Genomic DNA, 25,402 nt, shown 5'->3' with positions numbered 1-25,402 from the left:
TATTTGGTCTCACTGATATTTATGGAGGCACAGAACATTTATGTTCATGTTTCCCACTCTGCAAGGGTAGTATATGCTCTTGCCTTCCTTAAATGTAAATGTAACAAGAGCTCCCAAAAGGAGATAAATTAGAAATTATACTCCAAAATATTACATATAAATAAACCATTCTTTTTCTTTTGGAACTTCAGACTTGTGGACATGACTGGGTGGGATGCTCTCAGAACAGCATGTAAATTGCATGAGGGGAACATCTAAAAGGCATTTGGAGATAAATTCAGTTGTTAAGGTGTGGGATGACAGTATTTGCTTACTTACATGATAGACTAGAATTGACAAATGTCATCCTCCAGTCACAAGTTTCAATAAAACACATTTATTTACTTGATGAATTGAACTTCATCTTTGAGGCTCAAGTCACTAATTGTGACAGAAATAATTATGAATCACATGCAGCCAATGAGCAATATCGGCAATGGATTCTATCACAGATCTTTAGGATCAGGGCCTTTCCTTAAAAATCACTTATTTTGCAATTATGTCAAACATGTCACCTCCTAGGAGCTGGCTTTTACTTTTCCATGTTTCAAACACTGATCCTTGCTCTTAACATAAAAGCATTGCAAATTCTCTTTGGTCATTATAAACTTGAAGAACTCTACTTGGCAGGGGAAAAAAAATTGCTGAATTTACCAAGAGAAAATCCTGTTTTTCTGTAGGACTCAAGGTGGAGTCTACATTCACAGTGACAGACTGACAGTCACTTCACCAGTGCTTATGTGGGTCAAGGTATGAACAAACTTTACATGGATCAACTTTTTCCTTGCTGTGAAAGTTTTTTGTGAGCAATAGTGGAACCTATCACTCAAATCAAAATAGTTCTTTTGCTTACATTCTGTTTCTTTGAAGTGTTGTTCTGTGTCTTTGGTATGCAAATAGGAATGCTATCAACAAACATAGTAGAAATTGCTAACATTTTGATGGGTTTTTTGTTTGTTTCTTCACTTTCTACTATTATAGCATTCTACATGTGAGAAATTCCTTCCTGACTTTCTTTCACTTGAAAAAAAAACTATTTTTTCCCCCTCATACACAACTGGGACAGCTGTCACTTTGCCTTCCTTGAATCTGTGTTTTTGTAGCACCCATATTACTTAAACTATTTAATTGAGAACAAGTTCTGCTTGTCAATTGATGTTGCAGCTGGCAAGTGGTGAAAGGGCAATTTATTCACTGGTTCCCAGTAACTTTGACTGATGTTTATTTCGAAGTACAGCATTTTTAAAAATCTTAAAATAAAGCCTTTCTTACTTCCGTGCAGATTTTGCAATATTTATGTGTAGGCACAGAGTTTGGGGTAATTGGGAGTGGGGCTGTGGCTGAGCCTCATCCCCAATGGGCACAGCTGTGAAAAGCAGGTGAGCAGCATTGACAGCAATGAGCCATGGAGAGCTCAGGTGTGCCAATCACCAAGAGGAACAGAGGGCACACAGGTGCAGTACATCAAAATCAGGGGTATAAAAGGTCGGGCTGCAGAACAAGAAGGGCAGATGCCTGCAGACTTCTGAGGTGGGAGGATGGTGCTCTGTATGGGCAGACATCTGAAGCCTTCTGATGTGGTAAGGTGTTGTTGAGCATGGAATTTAAAGCCTTCTGGAATTGTGTGGTGATGCTCTGTGTGTCCTGGCCATCTCAACTGCGACACTTGCATGATACTCTGTAAATTTTTCCTACTAGAGGGATTTGAATAGTTAAAATATTAGAAAGGTCACAGAACCCCCAGCTGGTGATCCACAGTAGATGACAACGGTTTGGTAAATTTGCTTGCAGTTGGTTTTTTGAACCATAATGAAGCGGCACCGTTGTGATTATTAAATTAATAATAGAATGATATAGATATATGTGATGTTTGGAAGTCTTGCAGTGGTCCATTTGTCAAGAGAGTCTGGGAAATGCTGATCTAAGTTAAATGATTTAAAGCTAGATTAATTTTTTTTTGCTTTAAACTTCAGGAAAATGTGTCAAGAACAAAATTTACCTAGGTGCTTGAAGTGCTAAAATCACTTGAATTATCTTTCTGTTAAAGACTCTGTGAGTTTGTTGACACTGGGATTATTGGTATTGAGGTTACCTAATATCTTGTAGGATGGGGTGCAGGGAGTACTCTATTAAGAGTTCATAGATTTTCAAAAGCAAGAACAGAAAAGATAATCTTTCTGTGTGTCTAGCACTCTTAAAGTGCTTTTCAATAAACTGGAGTTCTTTAATTTTTGCCTCTTATTTAGGATTCAAAGAGTGGATCTTTGTGATTTAGTTTCTTTAAGGATCTTATTTTTTCCCCTGCGTGACTCAACTTTTCTTTTATGGACTCTCACTTAATAAATTAATTTATGTAGATTTTTGAAAAGTCCATAGTCATTAACTAATTTTTCATTATCTGCCAATGAACTCTTATCAGTGATGACATGAATTTACTGTTTAATTCCAGATTGTGAGTATGCATAATTTGATAGCTCGTTACTGTCATTCTTGATTCTGTTTGTTGTTGTAGGCTCTGGATGTGATCTTGGAAAAGATGAAGTCTTCAGGCTTTGACTTCTCTCAAGTCAGAGCAATGTCTGGTGCTGGCCAGGTCAGTTTGTACAAAAATGTTCAATTTTACTGCATTTCTTTGACTGAGTATAAGGTTGAGTGATAAATTTAAACAATTGTATGGCAGAAGACTGTAACAGCATAAAATAATATCTAAACTTGTAAAAAATAGTATCTAAACTTCTACATAAGCATCCACAGACATTCCTGAGGGGAGCTGGACACCTGAAGCACACAGAGCAGTCACTGGAAGATGGTGAGAGTGGAGGATGAGGTTTGCAGTGTAATTGTTTAAATCAGCTTAGTGCAGAACTGCTTGGCTTCATGTTGTTTTAATTCTTTGTTAATTTTGGATTTCAGCAGATCCAGGTGCTTGTGGAAAATGGGGTAGAAAAACCAGCAAGGAGCACAGTTTGCTAAAAGCACAGCAATATCCCACTGAGCAATTTTTTGTTGGCTTGGACAGGGATCTGCACAGAAACAACAAAACCCAAATGATGCAGAAATGACAAAAATGGCTCCATGATTTAGCCTGTAGAGCATAATGCCTTTTTTTTTTTTTTAAATTTATAGAACCCACCCTGACATTTAGTCAGTTAGGCAGTCTCCTCCTAGTACTCCAATGAATCAACAGAGGCTTTTATAACTTTCACAGATGATATTCAGGGTGAGGACAGCACCAAAGCAACAGCTAATTCTGACATGTGAGGTTTAGGTTATTCATCTTGATGTATCTGGGACTAATTAATCAAGCCCCTTGCTTTCATCTCCATATTCCATTGATTGCAGTTGAAAGTCTGAGCAAAGTGTCTGAAAATCAGAGCTGGTATCAAGGCTCTGTTATGAATTCTTCAGTGGAGCATGAGTTGGGGACTGCCAAGTAACCCCACCTTACTCAAGAGAAAAAAGGGGGCGATTTCCAGGCTGCCCATATTCCCTTCATTTTGCCCCCTCCAGCAAGAGGGACAGGCTTGTAACTGATGGGTCAAGGGGCTCTGCTGAAATAGCACAGAACTAAATCTTGACTGTGGAACCCTGAGTACAGCTCAAAGAGCCCCCAGATAAGTGTCTAATGCCATTAGCAATACACTAATTATCCCTACTAGAAAATTCTGTGATTCAAAATAATAGTCTGATTTAGTGTCTGCTTTGCTCAGTCTTAAATAAGAGATTTTTTTTTTTTTTGTGAGACCTTAGATTTGAAGTAGGCCATTTTTTGGTCCTGGTTTGGGGAGAGCTCTTTTGTTCCTTAAAATGTAAGATCAGGACTTTGATGCTTGGGAGGGCATTTCCAGCTCCTGTTTCTGTGTTTCCTACAGCAACATGGGAGTGTGTACTGGAAAAAAGGAAGCATCCAGATTTTAAAGAATGCATCACCTGAACTGCCTTTGCACCAATCACTGAAGGTAAGGTTGCACAAAAGCTCTGGAGGGAAGGCTACACTGTCCTTTTTCTGATCCTCACACTTTGCTTTTCTTCCTCTTTTTTGGCTGCAAGCCCCTGCAGCATAAATGAAATGTAGTAGTTATTCCTTCAGTTGCAGGACTTTTGACATTTCATTTTCTCCTGGATGACAGTATGCTCTGCTTTAAAAGCTTACAGGAGCCAGTGGGTGTCCCAGAATCTTTCTGTGTCAGAGTAACAGCCTCTTTGTTCTTCTAGAAAATGTAATATTTTTGTTTACAATGTGTAAATATCTTACATTTTTAATATATTAACAAAAAATTTGTGGTGGGACTGCTGTACCTGAGTTTCCTTGCAGGATGTGCAAATGATTTCATAAGAAAATAGATCTATTTAAAAAAGACTATTTTACACTTGCCTCTGAAAGGATAGAAGTGTAATGTAGTGTGGACTTAAAAACCTAACCAAGTACCTTGTTGACCTCAACATTTTGTATGTGTGTGATTGATGAGCTTTGAACACAAACTTGACAAGATTTTATTTAAAAAGAAAAATTGGGAGGACTCAGCTTTTCTCTGGAAGGCCCTTCTTCCCTTACTTCAGTGTCAGAAAGGGCAGATATATGTTGAAAGGGAGACTTTTGTGTTAAATGTGCTAAGTTATTAGTTTTGTAACTGTCTCATCTGTGCGAAACTCATGGAAATGGCATCAAAATGCTGGAATAAATGGTGTATTAAGCCTCAGTTGTATTTCCAGGTGGTTTTGCCATGCATTAAGGAGAAATGTGTTGTTAGAGCTGTGGGAAGATAATCTGATGGTTTGTGAAGAGATTCTAAAAGGGGCTGGGGTTTTGGCTGCCAGAAGATGTGAGAGGTGACAGCAGAAAGAGAATGTTGCTTCCCTCTGATGCCAAGTTTGGGTTGAACTTTTCATCCCTGGCCAACCTTGTACCCAATATCAGCTTTCTGTAATTGCTGAGAGAAAGGCAGCAGGCGTGTCAGAGAGCTGAGCTGTGAGCTGATACCTATAGCTGCTGTATTTCCTTACTCTAGCAGGGAATTCAGAGATCAGACTGGCTAATGGAGGGTGTTGTTGGTTACAGGGCTGCTTTTCAGTCAGTGACAGCCCCATCTGGATGGATTCCAGCACAGCCTCCCAGTGCAGAGCCCTGGAGAGAGCCCTGGGGGGAGCCCAGCACCTGGCCAGGGTCACTGGCTCCAGGGCCTATGAGGTAAGGAATGGATGGGGGGGAAATGCCCAGCAGAATCCTGTGCTGGAAACAATTCTGTCAGCCCAGGGAGCTGCAGCAGGTAACCATCAGCCATCACCTAGGAAAGACGGAGCTTCTGAAGGAACCCCAACCATACTGTGCTTTGCATTAGTCTCACAAAGGGAGATACAGAAATTGCACAGTGAAATGAGCCAAACACTGGAAATTCTGCTGCAGGAGGCAGTTGGAGCATTTGGCCAGGGGCTCCCAAATGCAGTGTTGGGTGGCCATGCTTAAATTCTCAGGGCCTGCTTGTCCCCTGGCAGCATCTTGTGTGGCCACATTTCTATTGGGATGCAAACCCAGTTTGTGTTACACTTTTGTTTAGGGTAAATCCATCCTCCTATTTGTGAATCATGCTCTAGGTTACTCCTGCAATTAAAAGATTGGCCTTTTAATATTGCCTGGAGGCTGACAAGCAGCTCCTAAGAGAAGTGTTTCAGAGGCTTGGGACACTGTCAAATTCACTGTCACTTGTCTCCTCTCCCTGAGTCTTCCCTCCTTGTAACTGTGACAATGAGTTCTGGAGTGAGATCAGGGCTGCCCTGCAGGCACCTCAGCCCCTGATTAGTCAGAATAAGGCTTCAACCTCCCAAACTGATGTTTCTGTTTCTGAATCATCATTATGGCTGATGTTGAAATCAGACTTTGCACACCACTAACACTTTTTTTTTCACTTGTTAAATGTTAAGGTGTCAGTGTTAAAAGGTTTTTTGATTAGCTGACACAATACATGGATGAAAAATAAATATTCTTAAAGCTGTTTTTAGCCTGGGCTGGAGTATATGCTTTGAGTATGAAACTTCCTGCTTTAATTTCAATTCACCTGCCTCACAGGCAGGTACATAGATTGTGTAGCTTAAACCTTTTCAGGGATTTGAAGGCAGCATTTGAATTGTGCTGGTTCCTCTGCACAGAATAAGTGTGATTCATTCCATTGAACTGTCATTTCTGAAATGTAAATTATGGATAGTAATGCTTTTCCCCATGCCTTTTTTTCAAAAGGTGAACAAAATTCTCATAATGAGACTATGTGTTATACCCTGTTTAGTGCAGATTGCCTGCTGTGCACTGACTTTCATCATGCATCAGGCAAATTAAATATCCAAAGTGCAATGTTCTGAACTCATTACACAGAGTTAATGATTATTGACTCCATTTAGGGTTTGTGTTTCTAAGCATTTGCATTTCTTTCTCAGCGTTTTACAGGAAACCAGATAGCAAAGATTTACAGCCAGAATCCTGAGGTCTACAAGCAAACTGAGGTTGGCTTAACTTCAATTCCCTTATTGGAAAACATGGTTGAAAGTCTTTTAAAATTTATTTTGTGCAGATGTTTTTACAGACCTTTTTGCTAAAGATTATTCTGACTCTTGTGTTTGAATTCAAGATGAACATAGAACTTTAAAAATTCTGTTAAATTATTAGTGGTTAGGCAGATAAAAATCTGACATTGGTTCTACTTTGAGGGTTATACTTCTCAAGCTGGTGAATTGAGCTTTAAACTGAAGTTGTTGGGGGAGGAGAACCTCAGACCATCCCACTCCTATCAGTTTGGTGCCAGAAGGAGATGCTCAGAACTTGGAGAGGGATGGCAGGTGAGCAGGAGAGCACCTGGAGGACACCAGCAGCCAGCAAAGGCACCTTCATGGGTGGAACAGATTAAATGTCTGAGCAAACACAAATGGCAGGGGGAATAAATAGGAATTAGGGGGTTCTGGTCCTTTTGGCATCATAGGGATGCCTCCTGGAGTGTTGGAATGGTAGGATACAGGCTCTCCTAAGCTGGTTCATAGTCAAGGATCATCTCCTCCAAGCTCTGAAGTGATGCACCGCAGCTAAGATTAAGCCAGGCAAAAACATCAGGAGGGCTGTGTGGATGAACAAATTGCTCCTGGACAAACTCAGACACAAAAAAGAAGCCTACAGAAGGTAGAAATAAAGGCAATAATATAGTAATAAAGGCAGAAATACAGAGAGGCCCTCTGAGCAGTTTGGGATTAGGTCAGGGAAGCTAAAACCCTGACAAAATTAAGCCTGGTCAGGGATATCAAGGGCAAAGAGAAAAGCATTTACAGGCATGTCAGTGTTAAAAAGACTTTTGAGAAATGTAGGCCCTCTCCAAAGGAAATGGGAGACCTGGTTAGCCAGGCTGTGAAGAAGGCTGGGTACTCCAGGACTGTTTTTGCCTTGACCTTCACTGGCAGGAGTTCCAGCCACTTCACCTGAGCCACAGCAGGCAAAGGCAGGGACTGGGATGATGAAAACCACCCAGTGCAGGAGAAGATTGAGTTCAAGACCATCTAAGGAACCTGAAGTTGCACAAGGATCTGATGAAATACTTCCATAGATCCTGAGGGAACTGGTGGTGGAAGTGGCTAAGCCACTATCCGTTGTGTTTGAGAAGTTGTGGCAGTCTGGTGAAGTTCCCACTGACTGGAAAAGGAGAAACATAGACCCTGTTTTTATAAAGGGGAGTAAGGAAGACCTGGTTTTCCATTACTTCAGTTCTTGATAGCATTTTTTTTGTGTGTTTATTTTTTTAAAATCTCGCCCCTGTATGAAGCAGTTCATTTCATGAGAAAGTGAATTGCAAGTGACTCTATTTGGTTGCAGAATGCTAAATTTTAATTTTTTTTCCCCTTCTTTTCTTTTACATTCTCATTGTAACTAGAAAGGTATGAGATGAAACAACACTGATACATTCTGGTCATAAGATTATGACTAAATTTAGAGAAAGATATTTTACTGGGGGGAAGTGGGACTGAGAACTGATTAAACCAATTTCAGACTTTAAGGGCTGTTTGAACTGATGGCAACTTCTAGCAATAAAACCTATGCAAAAATGCATTCAAGCACAAAACATCTCTCTGCCAGAGCTGCTCTTAGGGCCCCTCAAGGAGCACTTAACAGCTTGGCAGTCCCAATGACATGTGGAAGGTGGATGTTTTTGCTCCTGTAGGTCAGCTTGCTAAACTGGCTGGCTGATTCTCAGTTTAACTTCATCCTTTTTTCCTTCCATTTCAGGCAGCTAGTGCCCACTGGGGCACCACAGAAGGTAGGCCTTTGTTACCTGAGCACAATGTGATGTATTCTTGGGGAGAGATGCACCGAGAGCAAGTGCATCATTAAATTTCCTGGCCATTGCAACCACCTCTTAGATCTCTGGCTACAGGCTGCCCTTGAATGCTGTGAAGCAGTGATTTTGTGATCATTAATAAAAACCTGTCACTTCTGGCTCACTCCACCTGTGGAGGTTTGATTCTGTTTAGTTATTGGGTGGCAAGCATATTTCTTCTGAGTGAGTCGCAGCACAAAATGAGGGATTTGTCTGCTTTTGTGCCAACTTTTTGGCATCAGGCAGTGCCTGATCATGCAGAAAGCCTGGTGGTGGCTGGTTAGCCTGGTAGCTCACACAGCAGATGTGAAGAGGAGGAAGGTTCATGGTGGATCAGTGTCATAGGGGGCATTTTTTGGCAGCCCTGCAGCTGGAGCATGCCCTGAGGCAGAGCTGCAGGCAGGGGCTCAGTTCAAAGCTGTTTATTGTAGAGTAACTCCAGGGAGGTCCAGGGGCTCAGCTGGAAGGAAGGCAAAGGGTCACAAAGAGATGCTAAAGGTGCTCCAAGAGCTTCTAAAAGGTTCCAGACCTCTACTACTGTGGGTGGGACAGAGCAGGGTTCTGAGCATCGACACCCAGGTGGTTTTGTGTTTTTTGTTTTTTTTTTTTTTTTTTTTTTTTTTTTTTTGGGGGGTGTGTGTGTTTTTTTCCTTAGAAACTGTTTTCCTTAGAAAATGAGGTTCTGTAATAGACTCAAGTGGTGGATTCATGCTAACACAGTATGGTAACATACCAGGTGTGTTTTGCATGTTTCAGAAGGCAGAGCTATTAACAGCTTTTATCATGGGGTTACTTGTAGATTGCTATGTGCTGTATTCCTGTGATGGTCAGAACTGAATAATCCTGCTAGGTGTGTTTTTGTGTGCTTCCTGGGCCTAACCTTAAGCATCTATTAACATTTACTACTTCCAACTATTTTATTTGCTTTCTGCTTTCTTTGAAGTGATTACTGATGTGATTCACTACTTCTCACTGTTTTTGGTTTTTTTGCAGAGAATTTCTTTGGTCAGTAGCTTTGCAGCTTCCCTTTTCCTAGGAGCTTATGCACCCATTGATTACAGTGATGGTAAGTGTGGGCTTTTTTCATAGTAACAGTTTAATAAGGAAATTTTCCTTCCTATCCCCTCATTACATAGATGGGGGACAAGGTGTCTGGTATTTGTTTTCAATCTTTAAATTTTAATGACAAGTATACTAGATTTTAAGCTAAGTTACTTCTTTCAGTTTGATGTTTGCTATGCTCTTCTCTCCCCATCATACTGATTCCCACTTCTATCAAATGGATCGACAGAAAAGATTCTTAAATATAATTATAGCTTTTTTTCATTATTTTGTGATGTATAAAGGAGTGGTAAGATTTTCTAGAGGCATCAGAAAGTTGTGGAATCTTAAACAAAACTTCAGAGTTCTGATATTTGTTCTTTAGTTTTGCTGGTTTAGCTCAGAAATGCACAGGATGAATATGATGTATATTGTGATGATTTTTTTTCCCCACCTAACTGGAGTTTGGATCTACAACAGAAGCATATTTTCAAAATTAACCGGGAAAAACCCCATAAATGAAGCAAAATGCACTAAACTCAGTTAAAAAAAATCTTCTGTACCTCTCCATTCATCATAACAAAGACAAATAAGTGACAAGTCTGTCTCTCTTTTCTGTTGTGTGTTATCTTTTAAATGCTTAATGTTTAAACTGCTTTTAAATAGCAATTTAAAATGGCAATTATGAAGGAAAGCATTTTCATGGGACCTCTGCTGTTATTTCTAAAAACATTTCTGATTTCTGCTCTGAAACTAAGAGAAGGTATATTTCAGAGCTGAAAGGTTAGATAACAAGGATCTCCATGGATTTTTTGCATTATTGAGACATGGTTGACACCCCTGTGTTAAGACCAATTCATTTTTTCTCCTTTGTTATTCCATCAAATCTTGCAGGAAAAGACAAGACACCTCAATTTTAGCTAATGGACAACTTACTTGCTATCAGACCTTCCAGTTACACTTGAGACCCCAGAAATGGCAAGGCAATCCATGCTTGTTTCATACCACTTGTGAGATTATTATATCTGTTTTCTGGTTCCGTCCTTTCAGCCAAGTATTCCACAGCTGAATTTTATTTTTTGTGTATTATTGGCAACAATAATTCCTTGGAGATTTTCACTTTGCTCCCCAGCAGGTCCAAATACTGAGTACTTGGGATGCTCAGCCACCTACTGTATTTCAAAGAGAGATAGTGATAGCTTTAGCTGCCTTTTCTGATAAAGAAACATATTGGTTTTATATTTTTCAATGAGAGTGCAGTGTTAATTTTGATTTGAATGTTGAAAATTATAAACATTAAAAATATCTCCTGTTTGGGTTTATTTTTTTATTTTTTTGGTGATGTTACTTTACCTTTTCTGCTTGGAAGCAAGTGGAGGAAAGCCATGCTTCTCCAATTTCAGAACATGAGAAATTGTTGCAAAACAAAATGTTTTAAAGTAAAGAAAATTTAAATTTCCTTAATTGGTACATTTCCTTAGAAAATGAGTCACATTTTTCAAACATCTGCAGGAGAGTGTTCTGTTACACCTGTGGGTATTTACAGAACCTGAAGAAATGTTATGGGCTGTTCAGAGCATGTAAGATTATTAAATCTTTGTGTGAAAAAAGATAAGAGAACTAAGCAGGATGTTACAGTTCTCTTTACAAGACAAAAGATTTTTTGGCATTGTAATCTGTATTTTTCCTCATTCGTTCCTTTCTTCTGTTAATATAATGAGAGAATTCTAATTCCAGTAATAAAATATAAGTATAATGGATGCAGTAGTTATTTGGATGCAGCTGAAAAAGTGGTTTTCTTGTCACTTACAATTTTTTGCAATTCACTTGATCTTTTACTTAACACCTGTGTATTGTAGTTTAAAATGCATCTCTCAAAATAATATTCAGATAATAGACCTATTCTTCATTTCTGTAGGTTTAACTTCAGGTCATATCATCTTTAAAAGACCCTGTCAAATTGTTTAGCTCTACACAATAACTTATCTCCAAATTGGCAGGTTATTGTGGGAAATGTGCTATTCAGTTTCAGAATTTTTTCTTCTTAAAGGTCCAATCTTTTAAGGCTCAAATCACTTGAGAATGGCTAAGCAACCTGAGTGATTGATTTAAAAAAAATGAAATTACCTTCTAGTGGAATGAATGATTTTTATTTCTATTGTGCAGATGTTAAAAGTAAGATACATCTGGGACCTCAAAGTTGAACACTTGGAGCATTGTTTCTTTTAGAAGACACCTTTAGGAACAGCAATTCAGCTCTTGACCTAGAGAAACCTTATCTTTTGAAATGCTTTTCTAAGAGCTTTAGGCAAATTGTAGCTTAGCATATTTGTTTTTTGTTGTTCTACCAAGGATGTGTTGGACTGAAGCTTTTTCCAAAGGGGTGTGGTGGGATGGATTCACTCCTCCTGTAGCTTGTGTGGTGTCAGCAGTTACACTTGTCATGGCTTTAGCTCTCTGAAAAGGCAACCCAGAGGGCTGTAATGCAGAAATAGATGAACTTAACTGCTTATAAATGTATGCAAATATTGATCTTTACTTTGTGGCTTAATAAAACCGGTTAGTCTGCATGGCTGGGCCATTGTAATGGAAGTGTTTGTGTTCTCCCCTTTTCCCCCAAGTGTTCAAGAACTTCTGTATTTGTAGCAAATATTAACAAGTCCTGCTTGTGCTCCTGGTCATTCTGTGCTAGAAGTCAGTGATTGCAGTGAAATATGGAAATTTATTATTCCATGTTTTGACCCTTTCCTTAGTTCTTACTGTGCCATGGCCTTGGCTGTTGGCCTTCACTGCTGATGGCGTGATGGGTCAGGGCTGCCTTTGGTTTTTGCTTGTTTTCTCCCCTTTTCTTCTCAAATTATTACTGATTTTGTTAGTTAAACTTGGTGATGTTTAACAAGAGGAGAGGTGCTAGAGGCAGGAACTCCGTGTGAATCACTCTTTGTATAATCAGAGGAGCATGCAGCTCTTTTTATCTTCCACAGAGACTCCCATGCCTACAGCTGGATGGGATAAATCCAGCCCAACAGATGAATAGTTCTTCTAAAACAGTTGTTTAACATTTTTAAAATCAATTTCTGAGTTTGGGGCAAATTCCCTCACCTCTCTTTTCTCAGGGCATGTGAAAGTCTTTGTGCTACTGCATCTACCAGTCAATAAACTGAATGGTTGTCTCTGTATTATGTAAACATTCAGTTATAAAGATTAGAGGCTTTTCTGGTTTATGCAGGAAAAATTGAAGGCTGCCCTGATGTCTTGTAAAATTGCATTGGAGGATTCTGGTGAAATGTTTCTCTGGGTTTGTGGGCTGTGGACAAAGAAGGACTAAAGAAACCAAACAAAACTTGCAGAAAACAGCTAATCTTTCTGTAGAAATACCCTATTTAAAGATTCTGTTCCTCACTGCTTTAGTTTAGTGAAGAGGTTCTTGGCCTTTTAAATCATAGACTGTTCCAGTAAAATTTATAAACTTGTAGAAAGTTCTGTTATGCCTGAGAGCATGGAACACGTGGCTGCTCACACCCTCTACCTCTGAAAAGTGCAGGTGGTAACTCTGGCTGAGTTTACCTTGTCAGGACAAAGTTTACCCTGGGAAGGAGGGAATGGCTGGATTTAAGAGTGATCTCTCATAGCGACATCAGATATGCTGGATTAAATCTTTTCAAAGTGTGTGATTTTGATGGCAGAAAAGGGATCCTTTGCCCTTTGGGATGGTTGTTGCACTTTGTGCTCTTGTCAAATTCCTGCTGTTTCATCATAGGCCAAATATTTTAAATAATAAATTGAATTGATTGATTTGGATAAAATTAATTCTATTTTTATGTCATTAAGTATAACCCAAATATCCTGCTGTTTGGCTTGGGTTATTCCAGTGTCTCAGCTCGAGTGTGCAGCACTTTCTATTTACAACACCATGTGGAGCACTAGGTCCAGACAACACTGGGGCTGCCGGGGATTGTACTGATAACCATAAAGTTTGTTTTTAAATGTTGTTAAACCCATTTTTAAGCCTGTATGAAAAAGTGTGCTGGGAGTTGATAGGGTGGGCTCACTTTTGCTTGTGTAAGCAGCAGCAGAGTGTGTGTGGAGTGTATTGAAGGCGCTTTCTCAGAGCAGAAGCACTGCTGGAGCTTTGTGATGTGCTGCCTGAGGTGGGGCTTGAATCCTTCTCTCCCTCTGCATCCCAGCACTGCCAGCAAAGTCTTCTTCCACAGGCACTGCATGTGGCATCAACTTCACCATCTTCGATTTGAAAAGCTTAAAAATGTATTGAACAGAAGGAAATATCAGGCTTTCCACTGTGCTCAACTGAGGATGTGGCTGTGTTTCTGAGATAAATAAATTGAGGGCTAAGCAGTCTTTGGAATAATTTGTATTAATCTAGAATAAGATTGATTGGATTGGTATTTATCTAGAATAAGACTACTCTATCCCTGAGCAGCACTAACCAGAAATACAGATTTTCATGTCTAATGTTCAATTAAAGGCATGTTAGAATCATAAGCCAGGGGTGTGGAGTGCTCAGTGTGTTATATAGATTTGGCCACTAACCAGCTTCAATTAACTTTTAAACCAGCAATAAGACAGTGAGAAAAGAGCAATGAGAAACCAAACCAAAACTGTGAAGGCCTTTCCCAGATCTAATGATAGTTCTGGTGAGAAAACAGGTGACCAAATCAGTTATTTAGATTTTTTTTGCATCCTGTAAATAATTTCACAGAATCTGGCCTTAAGAGGTTTGCACATTTGCAGGTGTTGTGGATTTCATTGGGCTGCTCAGCATGCCTGAAAATCATGGCTTTGGTATTCAAAGCTGGATACCAAATTATCCTCAAAATTAGAGGCTTTATTTGAGAAATTGGAAAGGGAAATGTTGATATGGAGGAGGAGTAGACAGTGTGGATTTAGATGCTTATAGGATACTCTGCTCAAAGGCAGGAGTAATGTAAAGCCATCCCACTGAGGGGGGAATTTCTTCACTTTTAGGTCTCTGCTGAGCACAACACATCTCCAAGGGACATTGCTCCATCACTTTTAGTTACTTCTATGAAGTCCTTGTCTAAGGTGGAAGATTTGGGGAGGCATTGATATTCCTGTCTTTACTCATAATTTGTGAATGACTGAATTGCCTAGTGCCTTGTACATCAGAGGAGCATTTTCTGCTACTTTTGCAGGTGAAAGCCCTGCAGAGACTAAATTATCAGTACCCTTTATTCTTAGAAGGGCTGAAACCATTCTCTTTAAATGGAAAACATACATCTGTGACGGTGTTCACAGGGGTTCTTGGATGAGGGAAGAGATGAGGATCGGACTCCATGTTTCAAAAGGCTTGATTTATTATTTTATTATATATATTATATTAAAACTATACTAAAAGAATAGAAGAAAAGGTTTCATCAGAAGGCTAGCTAAGAATGATAACGAAACCTTCTGTCTTGGACAGAGTCCAAGCCAACTGATTGTGATTGGCCATTAATTAGAAACAACTCTATGAAACCAATCACAGATGCACCTGTTGCATTCCACAGCAGCAGATAATCAATGTTTACATTTTGTTCCTGAGGCCTCTCAGCTTCTCAGGAGGAAAAATCCTAAGGAAAGCATTTTTCATAAAAGTTGTCTGCGACATACATCTGTAAATTTTCAGATGGAATTTGAAAATTGTTGTTGGAGTTTTCTGGTCTTCTGCTTAATCCTGAGCACTTCCTCTTTTGATCTGTCTTGTAGGTTCTGGTATGAACTTGCTGCAGATTTGGGAAAAGGCATGGTCAAAGCCCTGCCTTGATGCTTGTGCCCCTGGATTAGAGGAGAGACTGGGATGCCCTGTCCCATCCCACTCAGTCCTGGTATGTCCCTGGCCAGAAGAGCTGCAAGCAACAAGGGGAGTTTTGCTGGGAGTTATGCTGATGGCACTATTTGTGTGTGCAATGCTGCTGCTTTAGTATTTCCAGCTGTGTTGTGAAGGTGTTAACCAAGCCTTTGGGAACTGGCATCCATCAGAGCTTTGGTCTCCTTGGATTCTTGCATGCCCTGGGCTCTGTGAGAGACTTTTTGGTAGATGCTCCAGTGATGAGAATTTCTGGGGTCCTCTCTCACACCCCAGAGTCTCTGGTCACTGCAGAGCTGTGCATGGGAGTTTATTGCTGCAGAAACAGAGCCCAACATTTGCGTTTCTCAACAGAGATCTTGTTTTAAGCTGTTTGTAGAGTTAATGAGGTAATCTTTGTGAATAATTTGGGATATTTAAAGCTCCTGAGTTCACGTAGCATAATGGTGAAATCAAATCAAGCCTCGCATCTCCTGAGTAAATGAGTTTAGTCTTACTACCCAGCACAAAAGCAGCTATTCTTTAGCTGTGCACATGTGAGGCAGTGGAGATACCTATCACCTGAGCCCTCTGAACTCACTGCTGATCTGTAATGGAGAGCAACATATTAAAAAAATCCTTATAGACCTCCTTGTGTTTTTTTTATGGGTAGTTTTCTTCTGTTTTTTCTCAATGGCTATCAAATGTGGCTTAAAAGAATACAGTTCTTGACCTCTAAAATAATAGGGGTCGTATTCCAGCATTTGATGCTGTGATGTATATTAATGTTGTGTTTCCTCTTATGTTTATATTGAATTTCTAATTTCTAGCTATTAATATTCATGTATATGTGCAAAACAGATAGATGTGTTTATGGTACTTGATGTGAATAACTGAAGAAAGACCCAAAGATAAAATGCTGCTATTTACTAGCCTACTTTTAAATCTAATCTGAGGGTATTCCTGTGAGGTTCTCAACAACTACAATTGTAGTGCACAGAAAAAAGTGCATTAAAATTTTTTAAAATATTCATTTATACCTTAAATGTTCAGAAATTATTCTTGTAGCTGCTCTAGGGTTTTTCAGTTCTGTGTTACAATACATTGTCATATATTGTAAGATTGCATTCCATTTTTTTGAGCTTTTTTTCTTCTCTTTCTTTCTTTCCTTAGGGGCCCATTTCTCCATATTATAGTCAACGTTATGGGTTTAGCCCAGACTGTAAAATAGTAGCATTTACAGGAGACAATCCAGGTGAGATGATTAACTGTGCAAGATCCAGTGGATATGATTATGTATGTGATGAAATTCTAAATCTATCTTATTGGTTCTCCTATAAAATGAAAGAATATTGTTTTTTTCTGTATTAATTTCTTTTTTTAAAACCCTTCTATCACTGATTCTTTTGAGATAGAGATAGCTCAGATAGGCTGTGTGTGACAAATTAATTCTTTTGCCAAGTAATCAGAAGTGAATTCATTTGCCTTTTGATAACTTCAGTTTTTGTTATGAGAAACCATCCCTACTATCAACTGTTAACATTTTAGCTTGGAGAATATGAATTTGAAAATGTATCTTTTTTCAAGCAAAAAGGTGCAGATGGACCTTGTTGGCTTTCTCTAAGAATTAGAGATGTCCTTTTCTCAGACTAACAGATCTCAGTATAAGGGAAGGTGTTAATTCAGGGTCAGTTTTTTGAATCCTGGAGACTGTTTCAGAGTAAAGCAAGTGTTTCTGTTTCTCCAGACTGTGAAAATAAAATACTTCCCATATTACAGTAGCTTATGCAGGTTTGAATAATGATAGAAGTTCATTATGATATATTTTACATTCTTATTCTGGGAGTTGGGTAAACTCTGCATTTCCCAAAAGTCCAATTTTTTCTTCTAGACACCCAAATTCAACTTAGACAAGAAATATGTGATTAATCTGATGAAAGTGGGAGTGTTCCTCCTTTAAAGTGTGTTGTTAATCAAGAGTCCACTGCATATGAAACCTGAATATGTAAACCATCAGAAAAGTCATGCTGTTTTGTAGTCTTGTCTTCAGCATTTTGATTTTATTAAAATAAAAATCACACCCTCACCCAAAAGTTTTGCCCATATTTTATGGTGGATACCCAAGGTCACTGGGAGCATATTTGCCATTTATATTGTACTTTGAGATGGTGTTTGTAATGTGCTATGATGCCTCAGGTAACAGGCTGTAATTAAGTCAAAGATCTACCTTTATACCTGGGATTCTTTTTGCTTTCAGCATCACTGGCAGGGATGAGACTTCAAGAAGGAGACATTGCAGTAAGTCAAAACACTCTCCTGAAAACTGTCCTTGGGTGCTTGAAATACCTGAAATGTAAATAGCTGCAGGTTGCCAGTTAAATACACCTGCTAGTGTTGATTTGCTGCTTATTGGATTCATGCTTGTTCTATTTCTATCAATCTGTAAGCTGCCTGAAAGATTTTAAGTAAACTCTTGTGACTATTTTTAACTAACACTGCAGACATTAAAACCCAAGTCTCCATCTAGTATGTATTTCACTGGCATGACAGCCTAAGTCAGAGCTAGCTTCAGCACGAATCCAATTGACTTAATGTGTAATTTAAAAACAATTAGTGGCAATAACAAATGGTTTTAATTTAATTTCTGTATTGCTTTCCATGCACATTGTGATAAGGCTTCAATTATTTTTTTCCCCTGCAGATTAGCCTTGGCACAAGTGACACATTGTTCCTGTGGATCCAAGAGCCAACTCCTGCCTTAGAAGGTCATATTCTCTGCAATCCTGTTGATTCTCAAACATATATGGCCCTTTTATGGTAATATAATTTATTTTTTTTACATCTGGGATCGATAACATATATTTCTTTCTCTGTGTTAGTGCTTTTTATTTCTTTTGTGAGATGATAATGAATAGAACATTCAGCATTCTCTATGGTATATGGCAATCTACTGCTGAAACATTTCCATCAACCTTATAGCATTCCTATTGTTTAATCTGAGGAACTGAAACTGCAGAGTTGTGGAGGATAAATTCTCATGGCAATAAAAAGCTGAAATTATTTCGGTGTATGGATAGAGCCAGGTCTCTGTGTACCTCAGGTAATGCATTTAATGTGCAGGAATAACAAATCTGCTGAGATGGGATGTGAAATGTGTGGAGCCTGACCAGGCTGTGGAACTTCTGTGCTCCTCTGGTGGTCCAGAGGGGTCATAATGGAGTAGGTGAAGATTCCCTTTCCAGAGAGGAGCTTAATCAGTGATGGGATGCATTAGGGCTGTGCTTCAGGAAAATATTGAGATCTCAAGAAGCCCAGCTGAGAAAATGGTCCTCGTGGTAGCTTTTGGCTGCTGTGATTTGGGTGTTGTTTGGCCCCATGCCAGCCAAGGAGGTGGACTGGAGCTGTGTTTGCCCTCACCGAATCACTGTGTTCTAGATTAAAATTTGCAATCTAGGTCAAGTATTTGCAAGTAATATACAGCTAAATTTAGTGCCTAAATGCCCTGGATTGTAGTTGCCTGAAACTCAGAACTTCAGCAAAGCTCAAGTCTGCCCTGGAGCTGTAGTGTTGAATCCCACCTGCGCAGTAGTAGATGAGTGTTCATGAGGCTGAGTTCAAAACCAAGATGTCAATTGCAAGTTACTGAGTTTTGTTTTGTAATTTCCCAGCAGGTTTTGTTTGTTATGCTTTGTTTTATGTGGGATTTTTTTGTTTGCTTGCTTTGTTTTTAATTTACATTTGAGTTTTTCTTCTACCCAATGTTTTCTTTACTTTTGCTGTGTAAAAGAGCTGTACAAACAACCTGTTCATAATAGGAAATCAGATACTGAGGTATTTTTTTGAATAAATGTTACACTGCTGTTCTTTCACTGCAGTTTAACATGCAGTTTGGTGGTGGCCTTGGCAGGGCTGAGTTAATCCTTCCTGCTCCTTCTGTGTAGTCATTTCTGAGCTGACCCTGCCCCTTTGGCGCCAAGGCTCTTTATTTCTAGAATATTAGAGTTAATAGGGGATTCTCAGTAGAGAATGAATGCCTGAGCTACCAGACAGGGTATTTGTATGGAAAACTCAAATAGCTTCAGCTGGTGCTACTGAGCAAGTTCAAGGATTTCCTTGCCCTCATTTTTGATATTTCTGTGCTTCTTCTGCTGAGCTGCTCTGATAACTCTGTGCTGGAGAGGGTTCAAGCTGCTTCCCCCTGGGTTCAAGTCCAGTATTTTGCAGGAGTGTGATATTCACAGAGAGGGTGACAGCATGAACTGTGTAAAGACCATAAAAAATGAAGAGATGCACATTTTACTGCATAGTTTGCTAACTGGCTGTGGTGCTTTCCTTTGCCAGATCCTGGCACAGAGCTAGACCTCATCATAGTTCTTGCTGGACCCAAGCTGGTTCCACACAGGTACCACGTTCCTGAAATCATAAATGCAACGTGGGGACACTCCTGCTGCTCCTGGCAGAGCCATCTCAGAGTGAGGGGTGGCAGGACACCTCTCTGAGGAGATGGCTCAGCTGTGCAGAGCTGGCCTGGGTTTGGCATGGCCTGCCTTGGACCTAACCTGACTCACTGGAGAAATGCACGCCCCCATCTCTGCTCTGTGCTCCCCAGCACCTCCTGTAAAAGCTTTCTCTTATCTTGCTCTTCCTTCTCTATCTCTTTCTATAATGAAGTGCTTACATCTTTTAACTTGCCCAGCTTTAATTCAGCTGATAAACTAAACAACAATGTCAAGTAAAGGAAAAAAATGCTTTAAATCTAGAGGTAAACATTTTGGAAAATACATGTGGTGTGTTTGTGTGTTTCAGTTTTAAGAATGGCTCTCTGATGAGAGAGAGGATCAGGGATGAGTGTGCTTCAGGCTCCTGGGATGAATTCTCCAAAGCCTTATCATCAACTGATGCTGGAAACAGTGGAAACTTGGGTATGAGCCTTGGCAGGGCTGGGACTTTGAGGGTTTGCTTGGACTCATACTGCAGTAGATGTTGTACCTCCTTTTTACTTGGGTCATCATAAAGGTCAGGAATGAAGTTAACTAGAGCAAGAGAAATTCCTAATGTGTGCTTGGAAATGCTCTGTTGACAACCTAAGTGTCATCACAGTGTTTTCCTTCAATGTTCACTGACTAAGAAAATTATATTTATGGATCTCCTGTGGTTGTTGGAAGGATGTTAGTAACATCTTAGCTGCAGAATGTTTAAAACTAGTAATTTCTGAAGGAGGTTTTCATTAAAGTTTATTTCTTTTTCTGAAGACTCAAACCAAGTGAATTAAGTACCTCCATATTATTTATTTCTCAGTCATTACTCTAGAATCTTGTTCATGCATGTGTACAAAGCAATGATGTCAAGGGATGCCTGGATTTCCTGCATTTTCCCTAGTGTGTGTCACAGAATCATTTCATCCCTGTTTTTTCCCCTGTGTTATGCTTAGTAAGTGAAATGTAACAAAATTCTGATGATGGAAATATTTTAAAAATACTATTAAACTCATGGATTTGAAGTTTTTCATTATTTTCTCTCCCACAGTTTAACATTTTACAAGTCTAATATATAGCTCTGAAATAAGCTGTTGAAAAGTGAGCACATGTCTAATCAAGATTAAAATGGACCCATTGCAGAGCAGGGTATGAAATCATCACCATCATCTCAGGTGTGAATTGATATAGGTAAAATTAATGTAAAAATTACAGGCAGCAAAGTTTTTAAATGTAGATATTTAAGCTATAGAAGGGTTCACTCCTTAGCAAAGTGAATTTAAGATAGAGCCTCTGACACTTTGAGATTAGATTTTTCATTTTTAGAAGCTCTGTTATGTTGTCTGTCAAATCCAGTCTCTGTGGGGTATTAAAATGACCAGGAATCTCCTGTCACTAGAAGACAAATCAATTCTAGTGTTTTAGAAAATGGGAAGAAATTATTCTAAAACCCCAAAGTCAGCCAGTTTAGACAATATTAAAAAAAATTTGAAGCTGATGAAAATATTGTTACTGAACCAGGACAGTGCCTTAAAGTTTTAAAGCTTGTGTTATAGTGTATTCTCTTGAATATTTCACTCTCCTATAAAATGGGTGTTTCACGAAAGGCATCCTCAATAATCTGTGTACTAGGATAACCTCTGGGTATATCTGTAACAAATGGAATAATCTCCATAATTTAAGTGCCTGGGGGGAGCAAAGCAAAGGCACAGCTGTTTAAATACCCCTCTCCTTTTATTCCCTGTGCTCCCTGTGGTGTGGGGATTGGCCTCTGCAGAGGTTTGGAGGTCAGGACTGGAATGTTGGGATGTGCTGCCCCTGCAGATCTGTGGCACACAGAGTTGCTTGCTGGCAACTCTGCAGAGTGTTTAACCAGAAAGGTTGTGCGTGCTAAAGCACAGAATTATTTTGGGTTTTATTTTGCCAGGTCTGCTAGGGCAGCACAGTTTTGTTCCAAGGTTAGAACCTCAGAAACTCTCCTTAGTTTCTTAGCTATTCTGTCCAGTTTTTCTGTCCTCATTTTTTTTTCTGGTCTCCTTTCTTGAATATCTTTTCTGACCAACCCAAAGAAATCTTTTCTAGCTGTCTACAAAGCATTACAGCATTTCCTCAGATCTCATCAAAACTATTCAGAGACCAGCTCTGCTTCGTGACTTAAAATATCTGATGTTCTCTAATAAGCTCATGAAATCTAATCCAGGGTATGAGATGTTCCAATATTCCTGTACTCTTCTTACCAACTTCTCATTTTTTTCTGTGTGTGGTTTTTTCCTCCTTTCACCCTTGCATATGACCTACTCAAATATTTCTAGTGTGAGTTGTGTATTAGCTGTGTTACTTGCAAATGTGTGCATTGTGGTAGATGTATCCTTTCTTGTAGGCTTGGTGTTTATTACATTTTTTGGCATGTTTAATATCCATACTTGGGAAACTGAGGGAAACACAGAATTATTGAATATCCTGAGTTGGAAGGGATCATTAAAGTCTAGCTCCTGGCTCTGCACAGGAGAGCCCCAAGAATCTCACCACATGGCTCAGAACATTAAGAAGTTGATGTGTGGACTGAAATTAGTAAAGAGACAGGCTGTGTGGTGACTCATATTTCTAAGTACATGATAAACATCTGTCATTTTAGCTGTGTGCAAAAATAAAATTCTAGCTTTGGACCTGGGAGCAAACATGACAACTTTAATGTTTCTTGATGCAGGTTTCTACTTTGATGTGATGGAAATTACTCCTGAAGCAGTTGGTGTTCATAGATTCGACAGAAACAACCAAAAGGTAGTAATAATCTGGTTAATGTCTCAAACTTTGAAGGAATGCTGTCAAGGTTTCAAGTTTTTGCCATTATATATTTTTTTTCTTTCTGTCTGAAATATTTGCTGTCCAGTTCCATTTATTGATGCAAGTCCCTGGAATGATTTTCATAAGGAGGTATTTGGTCTGTAGCTTGAGAGCATCTACAGAGCAATGTCTGAACTAGAACTTGTTTGGTATTTTTTTCATGATATACTTTCTTTACTGGAAAATGTGGATTTACTGAAACCAGCACTGTCTTTGAGACAGGATTAACTTTAAGCTTACTGAGAACTTAGCACATGTACATGACTGAGGCCTTGTTTTTTAAATTTTAAACTCATAGATAAAGGTGTGTTGAAACTTTGGGCTGTAATATTTTGTCTATATATGTGTGAACTTACAGACCTCATTTTTCTGTCCTGCATGACTTGGAGTAACCTACAAGCCACAGAATGGTATTTAAGTAAGCACAGGCTCAAGTCCAAGTGGAATAAAATAGAAGTTATGGAAAGTTCTTTGTATATTGTTTTTTTGTTTTTTTTTTGAGGAATGGCTGTTATTTAGATGCCTGGCTTTCCGGGTGGTACTGAAACTCAGGAGATGTCTTTGATCAATCATGACTCCCAGTCGATCAGACCTCACATAGGTGAACAGAGATTGATGCTATCTGGTGTTTGCAGTGCAGCTCTACTCTCTGAAGTGTTGGCTGTTAAATGAATGCTTAATCACTTCTGGCTGTTACACAAATGTAGGCACTTAGTGCAGTGCATGGAGAAACTCAACTTCATGTGAAGGATTCCCTCTATTTGTTTGCAGTTCAATATTCTGCTGCTTCTGTTTCCTCATTGATGAAAGGACAGAAAAATGTTATAGATGGAAACAAAATAAATTAATGAAAAGATTACATGGTTTCACTTTTGTGAAGACAAATTTTGTGAAATAGATTTAGACTTCTGTGGCATTGCTTAATTCATCTGAATTTTGTATTATTTTATAGTCTGTAATTGCTTTAAATTTATATTTTTGAGATATTGATTCCTAAGCAGCTCTTGGTGATGGGATATGCTTAGGGAAAAGTTTACAACTTGCCCTAAACTTCTTCCCATCGTGCATCAACTTCTAGTTTGGTGTATTTGCCAACAGCATTGAGGTTATGGGTTGTGTTCTCTGTCATGAGTCTTTAGGTCCATCTTGTGTGTATGAGTGCAGAACTGAGCCTAGATGAGAGCAGACTTCAGGGTGAAGGCAAAGATAATCAATTGTAAACCAGTCCTGTGTTTTTAACCACTCTGCAGCTTGGCAGTGAGTGCTGGGTAAGGAGTTGGTAATTCATCCCCTCTTTGGTACAGGTTCCAAGGTTTCCAAAGGAAGTAGAAATACGAGCGCTGATTGAAGGGCAGTTCATGGCCAAGAGGATTCATGCTGAGAAGCTGGGATATAAAGTCTGTGAGTATGATGAGAACTAATGGCACTGGGGGCCAAAGGCAGCAATGTCAGTGCTGTCATCCCTGTCCTGCCTCATGGATACAGAAACTGGTGTGAACTCTGAGCTTGGTCTCAGAAAAATTATTGATGGTGTGTTGGATGCAAGTTTTTGCAGACGGTAGCATTAGAAGGACCAAAGAGGTTTAGCTTTAAGAAGACTTCTTTTTCAAGTATTCTTGCTGTCTCATTGTTTCTGAGCTGCATTTTCCATTTTTAAATAAGAGTTTGGCCTTTGATAGATGTTTAAGTGAAAAGAAGACCAGTCTTCTGCCTGAAGCACAAGACTGTAACTTAGAAAATCTGAAATCTATGCTCAGTTCTTGGATCTGCCATAAGCTGGTCACACACCTCTTTACCTCAGTTTTCTGTTAATAAGGCAGAAGCCCTTTCCCTGTCTTGTGATTTAGAAAGCCAGAGCTCCAGCTTCCTAGAATTTTTGGTATGAATAGTTTTTAGCACACTGGAACAGCAAAGTCAGCCAGCATTTTACCTGTAGAAGTGGATTCAGATCATTACTTGGTGTACAATTATACAAAAATAATACAGACAAGCCTGAAGATTTTTATTGATGTTTTCTCACAGTGTATCAGCTAGTGGTATCTTTAACATGCTGAATTAACTCATCTGGAGGATTGTTAATAAATATTTTATTTTTAAAAATCATATTTTTATTTACATCCTGATCTCCTTCACAAGTTATTCCTACCCCCAGGCTTTTATCAATAATTATGAAGGACAGAATATTTCTATTGTTTATTTTTAAGAGAGAACTCCAGGAGCTGAAAGTTGAGAAAATGCAGAGATACTGGAACAAATCACAAGGCTTGACAGCACCACCTCATAAATTTACACTGTAAAGGTTTTTGTGTTATATATTTTCTTATATAGTTGAAACTGTATTTATCTGTGGGGATAATTTATGGAGACAGGCAGAGTTTCAAATAGACTGTGTTTAAAATACCTGTTTATCCTTCCTTCTTAGATTCTGCTGCACCAAAATCTTGGTTTGTATAGCCCAGAAAGCTCATGGCTGAGGATACTTTTGCAGTCTGTAAATGTCAGGGGTTAGACAAGCACCAGAGTGTGAGAAGAGCTATTTGAGATATCAGACAACCCTGACACAGGAACAAATGTGGATAAATTATCTGTAAATACATTTAGGCTGAGTAGGACAGCCAAAAATCCAAATAGTTGTAGGACGTGGCTTAATAAGCTTTGAGAATTCTCCATTAGTATTTTTTAAAATGCTGTAGATGCCTACAATGAAAAGGAGACATGTGTGATTGGATTATATTCCTATGGATTCTTTGGAATATTAGATACATTTTTGTTGCATCCCTAGGGCCTTTTAGCTATTTGGTAACTTAACAGATGAGTTGCTTTAAAAAAGAGCTGCTGTACATAGTGTAGGC

General features: G+C 39.0%; 1 protein-coding gene across 2 annotated transcripts in view; it reads left to right on the top strand.

The window, feature by feature from the left end:
• XYLB (xylulokinase) overlaps nucleotides 1-25,402 on the top strand; it is an 84,902-nt gene that overhangs the window by 2,915 nt on the left and 56,585 nt on the right. For both annotated transcript variants that reach the window (XM_063178786.1, XM_063178711.1), the window contains exons 3-15: nucleotides 720-789; nucleotides 2,552-2,632; nucleotides 3,912-3,998; nucleotides 5,099-5,227; nucleotides 6,466-6,531; nucleotides 9,378-9,450; nucleotides 15,153-15,271; nucleotides 16,405-16,486; nucleotides 17,489-17,529; nucleotides 17,933-18,048; nucleotides 20,038-20,153; nucleotides 22,414-22,487; nucleotides 23,855-23,951. In XM_063178786.1, coding sequence (XP_063034856.1) covers nucleotides 720-789; nucleotides 2,552-2,632; nucleotides 3,912-3,998; nucleotides 5,099-5,227; nucleotides 6,466-6,531; nucleotides 9,378-9,450; nucleotides 15,153-15,271; nucleotides 16,405-16,486; nucleotides 17,489-17,529; nucleotides 17,933-18,048; nucleotides 20,038-20,153; nucleotides 22,414-22,487; nucleotides 23,855-23,951 — 1,151 coding nt within the window. The remainder of the gene's footprint in view (nucleotides 1-719; nucleotides 790-2,551; nucleotides 2,633-3,911; nucleotides 3,999-5,098; nucleotides 5,228-6,465; nucleotides 6,532-9,377; nucleotides 9,451-15,152; nucleotides 15,272-16,404; nucleotides 16,487-17,488; nucleotides 17,530-17,932; nucleotides 18,049-20,037; nucleotides 20,154-22,413; nucleotides 22,488-23,854; nucleotides 23,952-25,402) is intronic.

The sequence above is a fragment of the Melospiza melodia genome, chromosome 1 (assembly GCF_035770615.1).
Source record: "Melospiza melodia melodia isolate bMelMel2 chromosome 1, bMelMel2.pri, whole genome shotgun sequence".
Taxonomy (NCBI): domain Eukaryota; kingdom Metazoa; phylum Chordata; class Aves; order Passeriformes; family Passerellidae; genus Melospiza; species Melospiza melodia.
Note: the sequence above shows the minus strand (reverse complement) of the source record. Positions and strands in the feature narration are given on the sequence as shown.